This window comes from Trachypithecus francoisi, unplaced genomic scaffold (genome assembly GCF_009764315.1).
Source record: "Trachypithecus francoisi isolate TF-2019V2 unplaced genomic scaffold, Tfra_2.0 Lachesis_group20, whole genome shotgun sequence".
NCBI classification, from domain to species: domain Eukaryota; kingdom Metazoa; phylum Chordata; class Mammalia; order Primates; family Cercopithecidae; genus Trachypithecus; species Trachypithecus francoisi.
In genome coordinates this window covers 22143143-22164758 of record NW_022681466.1, presented here as the reverse complement: position 1 = coordinate 22164758, position 21616 = coordinate 22143143, and the positions used below count along the sequence as shown (strand labels likewise).

Here is a 21616-nt window from a genome sequence, read left to right as displayed (position 1 = left end):
TCGCCATGTTGGTCAGGCTGGTCTCGAACTCCTGACCTCAGGTGATCCACCCGCCTCGACCTCCCAAAGTGCTGGGATTACTGGCGTGAGCCACTGTGCCCAGCCTGAAATTATATTTCAAAGAATTTTTTTCACCTGTAAAATTTTAAACATCTAAAATAAAACGAAAAGATTTATTTTCAAGGGTTGACTTTCTGTAGAAACTCTCTCAGACATGTAATAGTTGCTATATGTTTTACATTCTTATTTATATGACATATGGACTCAACCTACATTCAAATCAGGTTCTGCTCTTTGGCAGCCTAAAATGCTGTCAGGGAATCTAGCTGGCTCCAGAATATCCAGTTATTTAATTGTAGAGGTACATCTAGTTCACTTATTAAATCCTGTGTTCCCAAGCTCGAACACAGTTGGCATTCATAAATAGTATTTATTTAGAGTAAGAGTGAAAAATCAGGACTGAAGGACAGAGATCATTTACTGCAAACATTATAAGGATTTCAAAAGAACAGTTGGAATTTTAATACAGCTTTATTCTGCAGTTACTTTGCAGTTTGTTTACTTTTATTTCATTAAATTTCAACTTAACATTTTAGGCAATGAAAAAATTGACTCCTAAAAACATTTCTCTCTAATTAAAGATCTCTGTTATTCATCAGGTTACTTTTCAGCTATGAATCAGATTAACAAGTAAGACTCAAGAAACTACAATTAGTCTAGAATCTCACTGCATGATTCATGCATCTACACCTAAGAGGAATATTTTTCTCTCACCCAAATTAGTACCTTGACTTTTCCCATTTGCAGACAAATTGTAGAACAGTTTAGGAAGTGTTTGTTGAATAAAGACTGTCCATATATCCTTGTTCAATGCAGAGATTCTGATAAGCCCTTTCAAAGTGGACCTTTTAAAATAATACTTTTCTATCACTCAATTATTTTTTGGCACAGTGTTGCAGCCAAACTTGAAATACTGTATAGTCAAAATAATGTGGAGTAGGATGAAGATAAATATATTTGAGCACTTAAAAATATTAAATACCATAGTAACAAGATTTCCAAACCATTGATGGGCGAGTTCATGTCCCACAACCAGAGCAACCCACTGGCGGGATGAAGAACAGGAATTTTTTGGATCAATAAGCAATGCAGTCTCCCTGTGTTTAAAAAAAAAGAAAATTTAAACAATAAAAGTGGGCATGCATAAGTTGGGAAGATTCAGACAGTAAGTGAGATGGACAAGTTAGGCTTTAGAAATATTAGGAAAATATTTCCTAATGTGACACAAGTTTAATTATCAGTTGGTACACTTAGCTCATCTAAGAAGGCAACTGAAAGTAGAAAGCAAAAACTTGTTTACAGACAGACTCTGCTTTTAAAAGTTATTCAACTCACATGTTTATGTTGTGGTGACAGACATGTAAAAATCTGGCTAGAAGATGAAATTAGGGAAGGTTCTCCAAGCTGGATAAATAGCTATGAAACTACTGGCAGAAAAGAAAGGCACTGCAATGAGAAACTTAGCCAAGAATATATCTACAAATGCTACTAACGCCAGATGCTCACTTTAAAATCTTATACCCTCAGACAGTAGCACCAAAGGGAGGGGTCTCCATCTGCATTCTTGAAATGTGCATGGAAGTGGGGGAAGGTAGAAAAATTTACACCAGATCAAAAAGCAGAAGCTACTCAACTGTGATTAGGAGGGAAGCCCTTTTGAAATCAGTGATTGAAAAGATAAGGCAGGGTAATACATCATTAACATACCTATAAGTAACAAGGCCCCAGTTCTCCATGGCACCTTCATAAAATAAATATAAATATTTATTGATATATATACATACTCTTGCATCAAAAGTCACACAATTTTAAAAAGTTATTACAATTCAGCAATAAAATGAAATTTACTTTACCAGCTGCAAAGTCTGCAATAGCAATGAGATCAATTTTAGGTAGAGGATAGGGAACATTGAAGTAGTCCTTATAAAAAGGCAAGGTTTTAGCAGCAACCTATAAAAGTATAAACAAAATAACCATCTAATAAATATTTTATTATAATTCATATTGAAACCCACAAAGGAATCCTGTTGCAAGCCAATGTGTCTTAAATTACTAGAAATGAATCCCAGGGAGCCCTACCTCCGAACACTGCCTTAGCTCCAAACTTTGAATACAATGGTCAAACTTTAATCCACTTATAACTTGATATGAAAAATATAACTACCTATTTTCCCACCATTCCCTAGAGAAATCACTCTTATATTCTCTTATTATTTTGTAAAATAACAAAACACCAAGGTTGGCATTTCCAAAATTCTATTAAAAATAAAAACCAAGTAGCACAACTTTCAGATTAAATTATAAATAACTGTACTAATAATTGACCAGAAATGTAAATTCCCCAACCTGGAGTTATGGACTGTTGGAACAATCCTCTTCAAGTACATTTACCTCTAACGCAAATTTTCCTTGCTCTGCTTTGCCAACAGGAGTGTAAACACGGACACACACACCATCTTTTGACCTTGTTTCTACAAAGTCATATTCACCCACAACAAATGCCACCAGATATGTAGACATAACAGGTGTGCGGGCAAACTTCACTTCCACTAAATTTTCATCATCAGGGTATGGTTTCCGGTCAATTACATTCTTTAAGAAATAAAAAAAAAAAAGAAAAGAAAAATTTAAATAGGTTTACATTAATACCATAGAGCAAATACCAGCCCAAAACAGTAGGCTTTATTGCATCTCTTTCCTCCTTTCTATTCTAGCATGGCTTATTTCTCTACCCTAATTCATCCAGTGCTTTTATGCTGTCTTTAAGAAGGAAAGTGGTCTGATAAAAACTCACACTAAAAAGCTGAAGGCTGAAGTGTTAAAACTACCAAGGACCTGTGAAAGAAAAGAGGAATGGACTTTTCTTGAATACTTATTTATAAGCCAGGCATTGGGCTGATTTAAGTAAGGGCTTCATACTTTTCAACTGACATAAGTTTAGGATAAAATGACTATTAATAAAAATAAAACAGGGGCCAGGCACAGTGGCTCATGCCTGTAATCCCAGCACTTTGGGAGGCCGAGGCAGGCGAATCACAAGGTTAGGAGATCGAGACCATCCTGGCTAACACAGCGAAACCCCATCTCTACTAAAAATACAAAACATTAGCTGGGCATGGTGATGTGTGCCTGTAGTCCCAGCTACTTGGGAGGCTGAGGAAGGAGAATGGTGTGAACCAGGGAGGTAGAGCTTGCAGTGAGCTGAGATCGCACCACTGCACTCCAGCCTGGGCGACAGAATGAGACTCCTTCTCAAAAATAAATAAGTAAATAAAATAAAATATAATTGCAGAATCTCTCATTTCAAAGGATACGAACTTCTAGATCTAGGGCATTCTCTACCAAAGTTGGCTCTAAGCTTATTTGAAGAAATTTCAACTTTACCTTTGGAGTCCCTAATTTCCTTTGGTGTTCTCCCTCTTTTTCCTATTCAGGCTGTTTCGTCAAGCTCTCTCTCTTCTTCCTTCCAAGGAAGACTTATTCAAGAACACACTGATAAATTCACTCAGACTAAAGTGTGAATGAATATTTCCGTTTAATATATTAGCCTCCTCTTCTAAGAATATGTGAGAAGAGAATGACATTCTATTTATGGGATCCTCTCCCCCAGTAAATACGTAAAAGACAGTTATTTTCAGGTGAAGTAGGTTTTTCCATGTTCCCCACACAAGACTGTCCTAGACAATACACTTCAGGTGGGGAACGCTTACCCTGTTTATGAATGAGATCAATAACGCTGGTGAAGAGAATACATTCCAAGAATACAACAAACAGCCAGAAACCTAAATATACTTCATTACGCAGCTATATCTTTTGAATTGTTTTAACTTTTTAAAAAAATAGAGACAGGGTCTTGCTCTGTTGCAACTTTTTTTTTTTTGAGACAAAGTCTTACTCTGTCACCCACGCTGGAGTGGAGTGGCATGATCTCGGCTCACTGCAGCCTCCGCCTCCCAGGTTCAAGCAATTCTCCTGCCTCAGCCTCCCAAGTAGCTGGGATTACAGGCACCTGTCACCATATCTGGCTAATTTTTGTATTTTTAGTAGAGATGGGATTTCACCATGTTGGCCAGACTGGTCTCGAACTCTTGGTCTCAAATGATCCACCTGCCTCAGCCTCTTGAAGTGCTGGGATTACAGGCATGAGCCACCATGCCTCTATATTTTTTTTAAGAGATGGGGTCTTGTTCTGTCACCCAGGCTGGAATACAGTGGCGCAATCATGGTTCACTATAGCCTCAAACTCCTAAGTTCGAGAGATCCCCCCACATTAGCCTCCCAAATAGTTAGGATTACAGGCACATGTCACCGTACCTGGCTAATTTTTAAGTTTTAAATTTTTTGTAGAAATGAGGCCTCACTATGTTGCCCAGGCTGGTGTCAAACTCCTGGCATCAAGCAATCCTCCTGCCTTGGCCTCCAAAGCACTGAGATTACAAGCAAGAGTCACTGTACCTGGCTTTCTTTTGACATTTAATAAGTCAAGACCTTTTTCTTTTCTTTTTTTTTGAGATAGGGTCTGGCTCTGTCACCCAGGCTGGAGTGCAGTACTGTGATCTCAGCTCACTATACCCTCCGCTTCCTGGGTTCAAGTGATCCTCCCACCTCAGCCTCCCAACTAGCTGAGACTACAGGTATGCTCAACCACACCCAGATAATTTTTGTATTTTTAATAAAAACGAGATTTCACCATGTTGGCCAGGCTAGTCTTCAACTCCTGACCTCAAGCGATCTGCCTACCTTGACTTCCCAAAGTGCTTGGATGACAGGTGTGAGCCACCACATCCAGCCCAAGACCTTTTGCTTTTAGTTATTATAAATCTATTAAACTTGTCACTTAATTTACCTCTCTAAATTAAAAGAAGTAGATAATCTTATAAATGTATTTAACAAGGAATTTGACAAGGAGGAAAATCCTCCAAAAATAAGGCTATCAAGAAAAAGAGGTCTTGGCTGGGCATGGTAGCTCATGCCTGTAATCGCAGCACTTTGGGAGGCTGAGGCAGGAAGACAGATTAAGCCTGGGAGTTTGAGACCAGCCTGGACAACACAGTGAGACCCCCAACTCTACAGGGAAAAAAAAAAAAAAGAAAGAAAGCAAAAGAGACTTATTGAAAATAAAGAAAACTAATATTTTATGTTCCTATAATATACCAGGACTGTGGTAGGTGGTTTCATATTATCCCATCTAATCAGCAAACTAAATCTGCTAAAGCCTATTAAAATTTTAGATAAACTTATAAACACATACATACCATGTTTGATAAAGCTACTCTGTCTTTAGGAACAACCAATGAGATATCAAAAGTTGCTTTGATAGCAGGCTCATCCCAGCAAGGAAAAGCCCTCCGGGCATCAGTAGCCTTAAGAAAGGAATATGAAATATAAATACCTTAGAATTAACCTAACAAGTTATTTCATAAAGCAGTCGCCATTTCCCTCTGTCATTCATTCATTCCCTTGTTCAAATATTTACTTTCTCCTCAGTGCCAGGCAACAAGCTAGGCATTAACTAGAAAGAAAAGACAACACTTGCTACCACTACCATTCCAGCATAAAAATTATCCAGGAACTGTATCTGCTATGGATTTTAACAATATATTATAATTATTTACAATGAAATTTTTGTTTACATTTTAACATTTCAAATTTAATGCCTTCAAATCAATAATGTTAACATAACAGTGCACAGAACAGTAAAGAGTATGCTATAAGAATTCAAAGTTGGGAAAACATGGTAAGTTGTCTCTCTGGCTTTTATTTTTTAATTAAAAATAAAAATATTCTTAATCTTTGATGTGCTTTGTTCTTTATCCGGAATGGCAGCAATAGGAATAAAGACAGATACTCTATCAATTCAAAACAGGTCATTCATTTAATGGCACTTCCATGTGCTACACATAAAACTGTCGCCACTTGACCTACTTGAGTCCTTATTCTTTCACTAAAAATTTTAAAAAGAGCAAACTTATGAAAGCAAAATAAAACTTAGTGGTTCTGCAGGGTATCAGTTATAAAAGAAGGAAACTTTAGTAAACAGAATGTTCCATTTATTTAGTAAATAAAATGGAACCAATGACAAGATTCTGTATCATGAAAAGAAACAACAGGCCAGGTGTGATGGCTCACGCTTGTAATTCCAGCACTTTGGGAGCCAAGGTGGGTGGATCACCTGAGGTCAGGAGTTCGAGACCAGCCTGGTCAACATGGTGAAACCCCCATCTCTACTAAAAATACAAAAATATGCCAGGCGTAGTGACACGTGCCTGTAATCTCAGCTACTCGGGAGGCTGAGGCAGGAGAATGGCTCGAACCTGGGAGGTGGAGGTTGCAGTGAGCCAAGATTGTATCACTGCACTCCAGCTTGGGTGACAGAGCAAGACTCCGACTCAAAAAAAAAAAAGCTTATAGAAAAGGGTTTCTCCAAGGAAAAAATTTTAGATGGCTGACTACATTCTCAAAAACATTAAATAATGAATTCTATCAATGAATAAATAAGACATCTGAAAAGAAAGGAGAGTATATGGAAAGAAACGGCAGCACAGAAGCATTTAAATTAGAAACAGCAGCAGTAGAGAAATGAATTTATACTAGAGGAAATTAATGACATAGATAACAAGATTTAAGTTTGAAACTATCTAAAGGACAAAGTGATAAAAGCAATGAAACATACATTTGAGAGAGAGATTCTAGAGCTAAACTGAGTATTAACTGAGAAGGGAATGGAACGGATATCACAGTGAAGATATAACAGAAAAACTCACACTCAAAAAATATCTGAAGGCCGGGCACGGTGGCTCAAGTCTGTAATCCCAGCACTTTGGGAGGCCGAGACGGGTGGATCACGAGGTCAAGAGATCGAGACCATCCTGGCTAACACGGTGAAACCCCGTCTCTACTAAAAAATACAAAAATCTAGCCGGGCGAGATGGTGGGCGCCTGTAGTCCCAGCTACTCGGGAGGCTGAGGCAGGAGAATGGTGTAAACCCAGGAGGCGGAGCTTGCAGTGAGCTGAGATCCGGCCACTGCACTCCAGCCCGGGCAACAGAGCGAGACTCTGTCTCAAAAAAAAAAAAAAAAAATCTGAATCTAAAAATCAATAGGGTTCACCAAGTACTATGCAAAAATCAATGAAAAGTGAACACCTGGTTTAAAAAACAGTTTAATTTTCAAAGTCAAGATATAATTTAACAAGCAAGCAGAAAGAAAATCAAGCAAAATGAAACAACATCTTACCTACAAAGGAAGAAGTAACATTTTAGTCTGTGACCCCTCCTCTTGAAAAAGTGAGATGTAGAAGACTTCGGAACAATATTCATAGACTTTTGAAAGTGAAAAATTGTAAGCCGATTGTACTACTCTCACAATTGAACGAGTTGGGTCTATTACTCATGGCAAAAGATAACTCACACCATAGGAAACCACTGGTCTCTCCGTAAGAATGTAAGAAAGAATCCATCATACAATTTGGGATTTGGTTTACATGATTTGGAAGAGGGTCTAAGTAAGCAGGGATTCACTCTAGATTGAGTGCTGCAAGAAGTCCTATGAGGCAATTCGATGGGTAGGTATCTCAATAAATCTTAACTATATGGAGGCCAGACTACAGCAAATCTAAAACTGTAATTGGTAAAGAAGCAGTAGTCACTCATTTTAACTGAGAGATGGAGATGTTTGTTATTTTGCAGGTAGCATAGTGATCTTGTATGCACTGTGCCTAGGCAAAATTACGGATGCCCTTGTCTCACTTTATTATGGTCTCAAGTAGCGTTGTCTAAGTTGGTATTCTGTAATATTATGTCTAATAGGGAGAATAACATGGGCTAGCTGTGAGTGCCAGACAACTTCTGGATGTCAAAAGTTGCTCTTTTTACTTTTTTTCCATCAACAAATCTATATACCCACTAAATCTGGTCATGTATAAAGGCAAATGAAAGATTTTTCAGATATGCAAAGGCTCAGGAATTATATTACCCATATACCTTCTCCTAAAAAAAATTGTTTAGAGACATACATCAGCCAACCATTCCAGGATGAAGTGTTCAAAGCAGGTAGAGACAGGCATTGGAATCATTCAAACATAGAATTAAACCTAAATATCTGTGGCAAATATTATTCTAAACAGAAGGTAACATAAAATTATTGAAAGAGAAGATACATCAGGTAAAACAAATTAGGAGTAAACTGGATAAAAAATTTCAGGTTATCCCAAACAAGCAAACAATATAGGGATATGGGCAGAAACATAAGAATGGATACCATGAATTATTTCTTTATCCATATTGAAATTTATAGAAATAAATTTAATTAGATTTAACACTTAAAAGTACGACTAGCAGATTCAAAACAATTTATATAATTTGCAAATACCTGATAAATAAAAATCACCCTGGCCTACGTAGGACAGCAAATATATATATACACACACACACACACACACGCACACACACGGAGAAAAAAGAAAAAAAAAATCAAAGACAGCACAGATGCTACAGTAAGATAAACAAAAGATGTCAAAGAAGGAAAGGAATGCTAGAAAACAGCTAATAATGCTGTAGGAAAAGCCACAGATATCAAACACTAAGAGGACGATTTTAAGAAAGGTACACAGTATACAGGCAATTCAGGTATCAAAATGTGTCGTGTGTTTGAGTGTGTGTGTGTGTGTGTGTGTGTGTATAACTGTATATAATCACTCCCCACTCCGTACCCTTAATTCCCTCCTTTCTGTAGGCTAAATATAAAATAAAAATTCTATTTTTATTAGATTGTGAATTATTATTATTTATTAGTTGCGAATACAATCATGGCCAAGGGCACCTAGCCTCAAATAATCACCCTACATAATAAAACGCAGCTTTGTCAGAATGCCTAATAATAATAATATTTTAGAGAAGAATAACCCATACCTCAAACTGTGTTACAGCAGCATAGCGCACCTCTCCAGAAGGGGTAGTATATTTACTTCTATAGAAACCTTTCATTTTGTCATTCAGCTCTCCAACAAAATCTATCTTTAAGGTTCCCGTACCTGTGATTGAAGATAGATAAAACACACTTTTATGGAGATGTTAAACACAGTTATCAAAAATATATCCTCAAGACACTATATTCAGTTAGCTATTTACAATGTTCAAATCATTCCTTCTTTTTCAAATATTCCTCCTGGCAATGGAGAGAATACAGTACTTACTAAAGTAAAAGGCAGACTAATCCTAAAATAACTCTTGAAAGTCATGTTTAGGGTTACTGCCTAGAAAGTTATTAACTTAGCCTGAAACTACCCATATGTGAAAATAAGAACAAGAAAGGAAACAAACATTTATTTTTAAATGCCTGACATGTGCTATTGTGTATAGTGCTTTTAAAATATACATAATTATTTATAAACCTGGAAGTAGATATTGTCCCCATTTTTTCAGATAAGGAAACTGAGGCTGAGAAGCTAAATAACTTGCCCAATGTCATACAATTAGTAAGTAATGAGAATGGGATAAAATGTTTAAGTCCAGAATTCATGCTCTCTGCCAATTATACATGTGAATTGGTCCTTTTATACAACTTCATGCATAGAAAGATAAATGTAGCCAATTACTCTGTCATCAAGATAAGACACTAAATGTTTCCTCCAAATGGAACACTGATTCCATAATTTTGTAAGGAGCTATAGGGAAGACCAATGATCTGATGAGCAACAGGGCATAAAACAAATTCTTACAAATCACCTCAATCATTTGAAATCTGACAAAGAAATACATTGAATTAATAAATTATTAAATGCAAATAAAAATACAACTTAAATATGTATTCTATTGTTGTATAAGAGCAAAAATAATTTAGACAAAATATGTGAGCTTTTTTGAGTTTATTACTTTTTACAACATAAAAAATTGTAATTATTATCTAGTAATCATCTGCTAAATACAGATGCATTGCAAAATAGTAATCCCATTCTGTGTTTTACAAATCAAGTCACAAAAAAAGTAGAGGAATGTTGACTTTTTAGTTGATCCTTTTAAAGGCTCTACTTATATCAAGATTTAAAGCATGAGAAGTCTAACAAATCAAAGATAGGGCATGACTATAAAGTAATTAACCAATCGTACCAAACTTTTATATCCTAATGTTTCAAATTGTCATTTTGGAATGCTGAAGAGCAATAACATTTGACATTGTTCAAAATGTTACAACTTTCTCTCTTTTTTTTTTTGAGACAGAGGTTCACTCTGTTGCCCAGGCTGGAGTACAGTGATGCAATCTCGGCTCGCTGCAGCCTCCTCCTCCTGGGTTCAAGCAATTGTTGTGCCTCAGCCTCGTGAGTAACTAGGACTACAGGCAGGTACCACCACGCCTGGCTAATTTTTGTATTTTTAGTAGAAACGGGTTCGCCATGTTGGCCAGCTGCTCTCTAACTCCTGGCCTCAAGTGATCCGCCCACCTCGGCCTCCCGAAGTGTGGGATTACAGGCATGAGCCACTGTGCCCGGCCCCTCTGACATTCTTTTGAATGATCTCAAAGTCAAATATTCATCTTATAAAGTTGAATTTGCTTTTGGAAAGGACCAAAAGTTACGAGGAGTGCGAGTCTACAGAATAAGTGAATGACAAACTACAAATTGTTTCTAGCATGATGCCTCAAACTGGTTCTGAAAGTAATTTAAGTGAAAATTTCAGACCTTTAGAGCAAAGTCATCACCAATGAAAGTGCTATATTCTTAATGATTCTGAGAAAAAAACAATTCAACTGAAGCTTTATTGAATAGACATTTGTGATGTTTATTTTTTAAAAATCAGATACTTGTGAATATCTAAAGAGGACAATGAATACTTTTTTCTTTAAAGAGAATGACAGGTCACTGGGACAGTATATATGAATATAGTAAAATCACTGATAATTCTAAATGATGCTAAAAATTAAACTATAAAGCAAAATTTAAATTAAAAATTTTTAATTTCTATTTTCTTTAGAAATTCACTTAATTTTTAAAAAAAGCAAATGTATTCACATTAATAAAGTTTGCAAAGAAGGTCTAACAGATTATAAAAACCTACTACCTTTAATGGAAACTATATGATGGAATTTTATGTTACAATTCCATAAGTGGAATTGCCCAATCTGTTTCACTAAGTCAATCAACTGTTAAGATGTTTTTTAAAAATAATTCGTATTTCACGGTAAATCTACTTGCATTTTTTTCCTAGTTGGAACAAAAGTGGATTTAAAACTCATAACTAAATAAGAAAGGCTGCTTACACTTTTACTCGGTTTTAAATCTCCAAGGCCATCAAACCATAACAAGATATTGACAGTGACCACTTCCAAAAAGTGGCATACTAAACAAAATACAAAGTATTGGAAAGAGTTATTACCTGAAATTCAAACAAAACACAAGTTAAAGTATTTAAAAATCATTAATAAATTAGTGTCACATTATATGATACCAATTACAAAGTATTTACTTACTATTCAAATAGAATTTTAGGGCAAGTAGGAGAAAAAAATGACTTTTTAATAAACTTCATTTATCAAATTTACACCATATTAATGAACTGATTGCCAAATTGTCTAATTTTACACCTATCAACACACAAAATTTACACCACTTCCTCAAATTAGATACCTTATTTCATATCCAATGTATGAAATATTTATCTGTTTGTGGTTATAAACCTTTTGAAACATACATCAAGCTCATTTATAAAGTAAACAACTGAAAAATTAGGACTTCCATCAAAAACCTTAAATGTTTAAAGCTTAGGAGAGTACAACAATTGTAAAACCTGGAGTAAATCTTGAAATACTTTAATAATAAGAAATTTAATGAGCCTACTAAATGCTATAAAAATAAAGAGATTAATTTATACAAAAAGGGAAATAAAGGTCTTTGCCTTTGTGTCACCACTTCTTTTTTTCTTTTGGACATGGAGTCTCAGTCTGTCACCCAGGCTAAAATGCAGTGGTGCAATCTCGGCTCACTGCAACCTTCGGCTCCCGGGTTCAAGCAATTCTCCTGCCTCAGTCTCCTGAGCAGCTGGAACTACAGGCGTGTGCCACCACGTCTGACTAATTTTTGCTAATTTTTGTTTTTAGTAGAAAAAGGGTTTCGCCATGTGTCACCACTTTTTATTACCTTGTTTTTGACTCTTCAAAATGCTGACAACTACCAGTGTTTCTCCATATAAAAGCCATTCTCAGGACCCTTAGCCACTAATTCTAAGGTGGTTAGACCTTACAATAATTATGGTAATTTAATCACTATTCCAGAATGGTGCCAATTTCAGAAAAGTAGGTTTTACTTAGCTGTATAATAGCTTGCATTACTGTTAAATTTGATGAAGCTAAACACAAAGGTTATTAATGTCCTCCTAAGATAAGCTCAGTATTTGCTTCAATATCAGACAGATCACTTGTGCAATCTGTCCTGAAAAAGATTAACTTCATTCTTAAAGCAAACCTTGGGAAAATGTGAAAGCCAAAGATTTCAAGCAGATATTCAATAATTCAATATTGTTGGCCAGGCATGATGGCTCACACCTGTAATCCCTAACACGGTGAAACCCCGTCTCTACTAAAAATACAAAAACAAAATTAGCCAGGCTTGGTGGTGGGCACCCGTAGTCCCAGCTACTCGGCAGGCTGAGACAGGAGAATGGCGTGAACCCAGGAGGCACAGTTTGCAGTGAGCTGAGATCATGCCACTGCACTCCAGCCTGGGCAATAGAACAAGACACCATCTCCAAAGAAAAAATAGTAATAATGACAATAATAATTCAATATTGTCACATCTGCAAGATAATTTTTCTGTTCTAATATTTATATCAATTGTTATATTAGCTCGAAATTGTTATACTGGCCAAAAATGTCAAAAATTATGTTAAATTATACTATACTAATGGTCATAACCTTCTCTGACTTGTTTGTTATTATTTGAAATAGCTTCACCATTTAGCATGTCTGCTGTAAACAGACCTTATCAAGAATGATGCATCTCTTATATACTACTAATAAATGGCCTCTAATATTTACAGTTAAGGGGAAAAGAAGAAAGGTGCAGAATATTATGTATGGCATGGTGATTTCTGTGTTCTTAAAAAGTATAATGCGGCCGGGCGCGGTGGCTCAAGCCTGTAATCCCAGCACTTTGGGAGGCCGAGACGGGCGGATCACGAGGTCAGGAGATCGAGACCATCCTGGCTAACCCGGTGAAACCCCGTCTCTACTAAAAAATACAAAAATCTAGCCGGGCGAGGTGGCGGGCGCCTGTAGTCCCAGCTACTCGGGAAGCTGAGGCAGGAGAATGGCGTAAACCCGGGAGGCGGAGCTTGCAGTGAGCTGAGATCCAGCCACTGCACTCCAGCCTGGGCGACAGAGCGAGACTCCGTCTCAAAAAAAAAAAAAAAAAAGTATAAATGCTTACAAAAGCAGGGTATTGTTTTGAAAGGAAAATTTCATTTCATTCCATTGAGGAATAGAGATGAGAAAGAAGACAGGGTAGAATGGCAAACAAAATTTCATTGCATAGCATTTGAATTTCAAACTATGTAAATGTATTATGTTTTTGAAATATTTAATTTGAAAAATAAAGATAGCACAATGTGGTGGTTAAAAGTGCAAACTTTTGGCCGGGCGCAGTGGCTCACGCCTATAATCCCAGCACTTTGGGAGGCCGAGACGGGAGGATCACAAGGTCAGGAGATCAAGACCATCCTGGCTAACACGGTGAAACCCCGTCTCTACTAAAAATACAAAAAATTAGCCGGGTGCGGTGGCGGGCGCCTGTAGTCCCAGCTACACGGGAGGCTGAGGCAGGAGAATGGCATGAACCTGGGAGGCAGAGCTTGCAGTGAGCCAAGATTGCGCCACTGCACTCCAGCCTGGGCAATAGAGCAAGACTCTGTCTCAAAAAAAAAAAAAAAGTGCAGACTTTTGAGTTAAACTGCTTGGGTTTAAATCCCAGCCATGCTACTTACTAGCTAAGTTACCTTGGACAAATTATTTAAGTTAATGAAATCATTTTTGTGCCTTAGTTTATCTATAAAATAGAAGTAACAGAATCTGGCTGGCATAGTGGCTCATGCCTGTCATCTCAACATTTGGGAGGATGGCAAGATCCTCACTCTGAGGTAGGAGGATCACCTGAGGCCAAGCATTTGAGACCAGCCTAGGCAACATAACGAGACCCTGTCTCTACAAAAAAAAAATTTTTTTAATTAACCAGATGCAGCGTCATGTGCATGCAGTTCTAGCTACACAGGAGGCTGAAGTGGGAGAATCACTTAAGCCCAGGAGTTTGAGGCTGCAGTGAGCCATGACTGCACCACTGCACTCTATCCTGGGTGACAGAGAGTCTTTGACACAAAAAAAATCTACCTCAAAAGGTTGTTGAAAGGATTAAATGAATTAATATTTTTGAGGCACTTAAAACAGTACTTGGCACAGATTATGTCTCGTGTGTGTGTATGTGTGTGTGTGTAATACATATGTTCTATCATGTTAGAAAGTTTCTGTCTACTCTTCCCTGAATTCTAGCAAATAAACTGATTCCTTTTGATAAATATAGAATGTTTAACTTTTTAAACTGAATGAACAATGGTTACCATATTTCCTAATGCTGAACAATTCAATCTATGCTTTTATTTTCTATACTGGCTAGGTTTATACATCTTTTGGGACTATTTTTAAATACCAGTTTTTTAATATTTCTGCCCCTCACTTGTTTCTGATCTTAAACCTTTCTTCTGCTTTCTCCAAGTTATCTTTTATTTTTATGAGTTTAATGATTAGCTAATTTTCAGTCTTTCTTCTTAACTAAATATCTTAACATTTTATCTGCATATGAAACATGTTTATCCTCATGTTTCATATGTGGTAATTTCATTATTCAGTTCTAAATATTTTCTAATTTCCATAACAAGTCTTATTTGACTCAATTATTCAGAGGTATAATTTTTCCAAATATATAAGAAGGGATTTTTTTCATTCTCTTTTTCTATTGACTTCTAATTTTTTCACAGTGTAAACATAGAATATATATAGTCTGTAATGATACAGATTTAAAACTCTGAAAATTTTAAATTTCTGCCGGGCGCGGTGGCTCACGCCTGTAATCCCAGCACTTTGGGAGGCCGAGGTGGGTGGATCATGAGGTCAGGAGATTGAGACCATCTTGGCTAACACGGTGAAACCCTATCTCTACTAAAAATACAAAAAATTAGCTGGGCGTGGTGGCAGGCGCCTGTAGTCCCAGTTACTCAGGAGGCTGAGGCAGGAGAATGGCGTGAACCTGGGAGGCGGAGCTTGCAGTGCGCCAAGATCCCGCCACTGCGCTCCAGCCTGTGTGACAGAGTGAGACACTGTTTCAAAAAAAAAAAAAAAAATCCTCTTCCCATTTTCTCTGCTTTCTGTTTTACCACATGGATGTTGGTTCTGCTGGACTGGTTCTCAAATCTACTTTTCTGTTTTCTATCTGTTTTTCCTACTGCTTAGAAGTTTCCTCAACTTCATCTTTAAAACTTCTACTGGGTTTTTTATACCATCATAATTTCCAAGTTCTCCTGCTGTAATTCTTCCTATCTGATGGCATTCTGTCCTGTCCTTGTTTTTTTTTTTGTTTGTTTTTTGTTGTTGTTGTTGTTTTGAGACGGAGTCTCGCTCTGTCGCCCAGGCTGGAGTGCAGTGGCCGGATCTCAAGCTCTGCCTCCCGGGTTCACACCATTCTCCTGCCTCAGCCTCCCGAGTAGCTGGGACTACAGGCGCCGCCACCTCACCCGGCTAGTTTTTTTTTGTATTTTTTTTAGTAGAGACGGGGTTTCACCGTGTTAGCCAGGATGGTCTCGATCTCCTGACCTCGTGATCCGCCCGTCTCGGCCTCCCAAAGTGCTGGGATTACAGGCTTGAGCCACCGCGCCCGGCCTGTCCTGTCCTTGTTTAATGAATGCAATGCTTTCTCTTAACTCTCTAAGGATAGTAATTAGCTTTGGGTTTTTTTGTTGTTTTTTTTTAACTTTCTTTAGATTTGTCTTTGCTTCTTCCAACTTCCTTTATTTCTATTATACTTAAAGTTTTGCTTTTTGCCCTATCTTTAATTAGAAACTTTCCTCAAATGTCTGTTAAATGCTACCCCAGGGACTCTGGGCTTGGTCATGCTATTTGCTTTGGCCAATGAAATGTGAGTAGACATCAAGTATAACACCATCATACAGAAGTTTTACTTTTTATTTTATTTTTTATAGAAACAACGTCTCCCTGTATTGCCCAGGCTGGTCTCGAACTCCGGGGCTCAAGCAATCCTCCCGCCTCAGCCTCCAAAAATGCTGGGATTACAGGCGTAAGTCACCACGCCTGGCCATGCAGAAGTTTTAAATGTATCTTTGTGGTCTGGCTTTCTCCCCATACCTAAGCCTCTGCCCTCTGCCATGCAGGATACAGACAGTGGCTGCTCACTCACTACCGGTCCTGGAAAGACAATTGGGAGCCAAGTGGAGCCAGCGGAGTTGGTGATATGGCTGCATATGATCAGCAGTCTTCATGGCTCATGTGTAAGAAAGGAAGAAATCTCAGTGGTTATAAGCCACTAAGATTTGTGATCCTATTTGTGAGTTAAATTACACACATAAATTCATATATACATAAGAATATCTCTAGACAGATTTACCAGACAACGGAAGTAGAAGAAATCACAGAAAGAATCTCCTTCCTTTTCACATTATATTCTTCAATAGCTTTTAACAAATGTTCATGGCAAAACATTTTTCATTTTGTTTTGTTTTTTGAGACAGAGTCTCGCTCTGTTGCCCAGGCTGGAGTGCAGTGGCACAATCTAAGCTTACTGCAAACTCCACCTCCCGGGTTCACGCCATTCTCCTGCCTCAGCCTCCCAAGTAGCTGGGACTACAGGCGCCCACCACCACACCTGGCTAATGTTTTGTATTTTTAGTAGAGACGGGGTTTCACCATGTTAGCCAGGATGGTCTTGATCTCCTGACCTTGTGATTCGCCCACCTTGGCCTCCCAAAGTACTAGGATTACAGGCGTGAGCCACCACGCCCGGCCCATTTATTTTTATAATAATCACACATAAAAGGCCTCCAAGAGCACTGAAATAAAAGACTAAACATCTCTGATTTAAGTTTTTTTCTAAAAATAATTTTATATTAATTCAATAGATTCTCAGTAGGAAAATTCTGAAAATCAGATAAAAGACATAAATAAGAATAAAAATCACCAATTATGTCAATACCCAGACATAACTCAGACATAATTATCATTTTATTTGTGCCATTTAGAGACATGATTCATCACCTTAAATATGTAATTTTATATTCTGCTTTTCAATTTTACATTATAATAAGCACTTTACAGTGTTAAGAATTCACAAACCTCACTTTTAATTGCTAAGTATATTTCACTATATAGATATGTCATTCCTGGCTTAATCATTTCCTTAGTGTTGAACAAATATATTAATTATAATTTTTTACTACCATAAGTAATATCTCAGACACGTCTGGGCATAAAGTATTTTCTGTATTTATGACTTTTCCTTGGGATATATATATTCCTATTAGCAGAATTGCTGGGTCAAAAGACGTGAGCATATTTAGGCTCTGGATATACTGCCAGGACACTTTTCAAAAAAATTACATGGATTTATACTCCCCCCAGCAATATCAAGGCAGCCATATCATTGGGAATTTTTTAAATTTCAGCTCACATGAGAAGCAAAAATTTCTCATTACTAGGAGGCTCAATATCTTTTCACATGTTTATTAGTCATTTACATTTTTTTCCTTTTGAATTATCTGTTCCTTTTCATTTGTTCATTCATCAGTCTTAGTACTTCACCAATTGATTTGTATATAATTTCTTCCACATACACTAAGCTCAGAAAGTCTATTTCTTTGTGCTTTTACACCTAACAATAGTAACATATCAACGTATCTTTCTTTCTGTGCACTCTGTAACACAATACCTATCTGATCTCTGGTTGTACATTAAAATCATCTGTGACCATGCACTTCAGGGATTTGGATTCAATTAGTAGAAGATGGGGAGCTAGGTAAAGGGATTTTGTTTGTTTGTTTTAGACAGAGTCACACTCTGTCACCCAGGCTGGAGTGCACTGGCACAATCTCGGTTCACTGCAACCTCCACCTCCTGGGTTCTGGCGATTTTCCTGCCTCAGCCTTCCGAGTAGCTGGGATTATAGGGATGCATCACCACACCGGGTAATTTTTGTATTTTTTGGTAGAGACGAGGTTTTGCCATGTTGGCCAGGCTGGTCTCTAACTCCTGGCCTCAAGTGATCTGCCCACCTTCACCTCCCAAAGCGCTGGGATTGCAGGTGTGAGCCACCACGCCCGGCCTAGGTAAAGGTATTTTTAAAAAGGTAAAACTGAAAAACAATACATTACATTCTAGAGTAGAATGATCTTCAGTTTTTGTCCTGTTTTTCTCGGCTTGTTTGTTTAAAGAGAATATAGAGTGACAGGAGGTGGAAACCTTGCTTTTTGTAGCCCAACTTCCGTAGAAGGAAATGCTGGTGGCCCAAAAGGTGCAATAAAACTCTTTAAAAAGCTCTTAATATGGCTGGGCGCGGTGGCTCACGCCTGTAATCCCAGCACTTTGGGAGGCCAGGGCGGGCAGACTGCTTGAGATCAGGAGTTCAAGACCAGCCTGGCCAACATGGTGAAACCTCGTCTCTACTAAAAATACAAAAAAATTAGCCAGTGTGGTGGCAGGCGCCTGTAATCCCAGCTACTCAGGAGGCTGAGGCAGGAGAATCGCTCAAACATGGAAGGTAGAGGTTGTAGTGAGCCAAGATCATGCCACTACACTCCAGCCTGGGCAACAGAGTGAGACTCTGTCAAAAAAAAAAAAAAAAAGCTCTTAATACTTTATCTGTTAATAACAATGAGGGAAAAAAATGGCATGCAATAAATTTCTCTGGAAGAAGTCAGATGTCACTGTATTTGTCACGAGATTTTACAAAAGCCATGTCTCTCACCTGTTTGCAGAGTACTAGGGAAAGACAAGGTGACTTTTTCATCCTCATTCTGATAGTTAAATCCTGTAGCATGTATTTCTGGAATAAGAAAAAAAAAAATTACTTCACAATTCTGACTGGCCTGACAAGAAGAAATCAAGACTGCAACACTTTCAAAAGCAAAATCTCTACAAAAACTAAATATTCTTAATTTGGTGAATTAAGTTCCTATTAGCAAGAGTTTCATTTCAAATTAGCCTATTCTAGGCTACATTACCTACATTAAATATGCTCCTTAAAAATAATTACAAATTCTTTATAAATTCACAAAACATCAGTGATGTACAGGAAACAAGGCTTTATAAATGTGATGCTTTTCTATCAGATTTCTGTGTGACTATAATATTGTGATATTGCAGTCTTACTCATGAACATTTGATACGTGGCAACTTGCCAAGATTTCAGTGTTAAAGATACACCAAGAAAAGGTCTGTTCCCCCAAAGATAAGTAGCAATTCAAACTAAGATATAAATCATACCCACTTCTGGTAAAATTCTTGGTTGTGGTTGGGCGCGGTGGCTCACACCTGTAATCCCAGCACTTTGGGAAGCCAAGCCAGGCAGGTCACCTGGGGTCAGGAGTTCAAGACCAGCCTGACCAATACAGAGAAACCCTGTCTCTACTAAAAAATACAAAACTAGCCAGCTGTGGTGGCGCATGCCTGTAATCCCAGCTACTTGGGAGGCTGAGGCAGGAGAATCGCTTGAACCCAGGATGCAGAGGTTGCAGTGAGCCAAGATCGCATCATTGTACTCTAGCCTAAACAACAACAGCGAAACTCCGTCTCAAAAAAATATATATTATTTGTTGTTACATGAAAACTGGTGTGCAAATTGAATTAAGGCTTTGACTTACTTTCTGCCAGGAATGAGAGGAGACTGCTTATTTGACTGATACTTCAGGATGCTTGGACATGTTAGAGAAATAACCAAAGAGACCAACTTCCAACTATGTCCTATCCCCATTCCAAATGAAAAGCTGGCCAATCAGACCAGACACGGTGGCTCACACCTATAATCCCAGCATTTTGGGAGGCCAAGGAGTGTGGATCACCTGAGGTCAGGAGTTCGAGAACAGCCTGGCCAACATGGCAAAACCCCGTTTTTACTAAAAATACAAAACTTAGCCAGGTATGGTGGCAAACGCCTGCAGTCCCAGTTATGTGGGAGGCTGAGGCATGATAATTTAGAATCACTTGAACCCAGGAGGCAGAGGTTGCAGTGAGCCAAGATTGTGCCGCTGCACTCCAGCCTGCACAACAGAGCAAGACTCTGTCTCAAAAAAAGAAAAAAAAAAGTATAAGGGAGGATGTAGAAAAGCTGGAGCATATATTGCTAGTGGGAATGTAAAATGGTGTAGCCATTTTTGGAAAACAGTTTGGCAATTCCTCAAAAGGTTAAATATAGAGGTATCATGTGATACAGCAATCCCATTCCTAAGTATATATCCAAGAGAAATGAAAACACATGTCCACATAATGTTTGTATACAAATGTTCATAGTAGCATTATTTATAATAGCCCCACAATTAAAACAACTCAAATGTCCATCAACAGATGGAACAGATAAAATGTGGTATATCCATACAACTGAATGTTATTTGACAATAAAAAGAAATGAAATAGCTGACACATGCTACAATGTGAATAACCCTGAAAACATTAGACTAAGAAACCAGCCACATATTTGTCCATAACAGGGCAATCTATGGAGGCTGAAAGTAGATTCATGGTTGCTTAGGGCTAGGTGATAGAGGGGAAATAGGGAGGGTACTTTCTTTCTGGAGAGTAAAGAAAGTGTTCTAAAATTGATTCTGATGACAGCTGTATAACTCTGTAAATAGACTAAAAACCACTGAATTGTATGCTTTAAATATTAATAGATGACATCTATGGTATGTGAATTATACATCAATAAAGCTATTATTGAGGCGGGGAGAAGGGAAAGTATTACAGAAAGACAAGGGAGGGGAGGTGGGCATGAGTACCTTATCAGTCACAGGATGATATGGGTAACAATGATTCAGATTACATAACGTTTTGCAGGCAAGATGCCCATAATTCTTCCTTTCTTTTATGAATCACCCAAATACAGGATTTCAAATGTTTCTACTGTCACTATGGTTCACACATTTTTATAAAGCCAAAATCTCTACAAAACCAATTAAGAAACTATAATTTCAGATTTTAAAAGGCCTTTAATAAATCCTAGAATCAAATCTTCCTCATTTTATAGATGAAGAAAATGAGACGTATAAAGTTAATGGTTTGTCAAATGTTAACTAGCTAGACTACAACTCAGTTTCCTTACTTCTATTGCCAAAATTATTTCTACAGTCATAAGCTAGCTCCTAAATTTGTTTTGTTTTTTTTTTTTGAGACAGGATCTCACTTTGGTTGCCCAGGCTGGAGTACAGTGGCGCTATCTCAACTGACTGCAGCCTTTCTCATCAGGTTCGGGAGATTCTCCCACCTCAGCCTCCGGGGTAGCTGGGACTACAAGCGTGGGGTG

At 37.7% G+C, this 21616-nt stretch overlaps 1 protein-coding gene across 4 annotated transcripts in view; it reads right to left on the bottom strand.

Moving 5' to 3' along the window:
• The window catches only part of NPEPPS (aminopeptidase puromycin sensitive), a 100330-nt gene that overhangs the window by 40529 nt on the left and 38185 nt on the right, over nucleotides 1-21616 (bottom strand). For 2 of the 4 annotated variants that reach the window (XM_033183275.1, XM_033183277.1), the window contains exons 3-9: nucleotides 19067-19144; nucleotides 8970-9091; nucleotides 5316-5423; nucleotides 2452-2652; nucleotides 1914-2010; nucleotides 1768-1801; nucleotides 1043-1157 (exon numbers count right to left, since the gene is read on the bottom strand). In XM_033183275.1, coding sequence (XP_033039166.1) covers nucleotides 1043-1157; nucleotides 1768-1801; nucleotides 1914-2010; nucleotides 2452-2652; nucleotides 5316-5423; nucleotides 8970-9091; nucleotides 19067-19144 — 755 coding nt within the window. Of the gene's footprint in view, nucleotides 1-1042; nucleotides 1158-1767; nucleotides 1802-1913; nucleotides 2011-2451; nucleotides 2653-5315; nucleotides 5424-8969; nucleotides 9092-11313; nucleotides 11425-19066; nucleotides 19145-21616 lie in introns of those variants that run through there. The other 2 variants (XM_033183278.1, XM_033183276.1) reach the window with 2 other exon arrangements.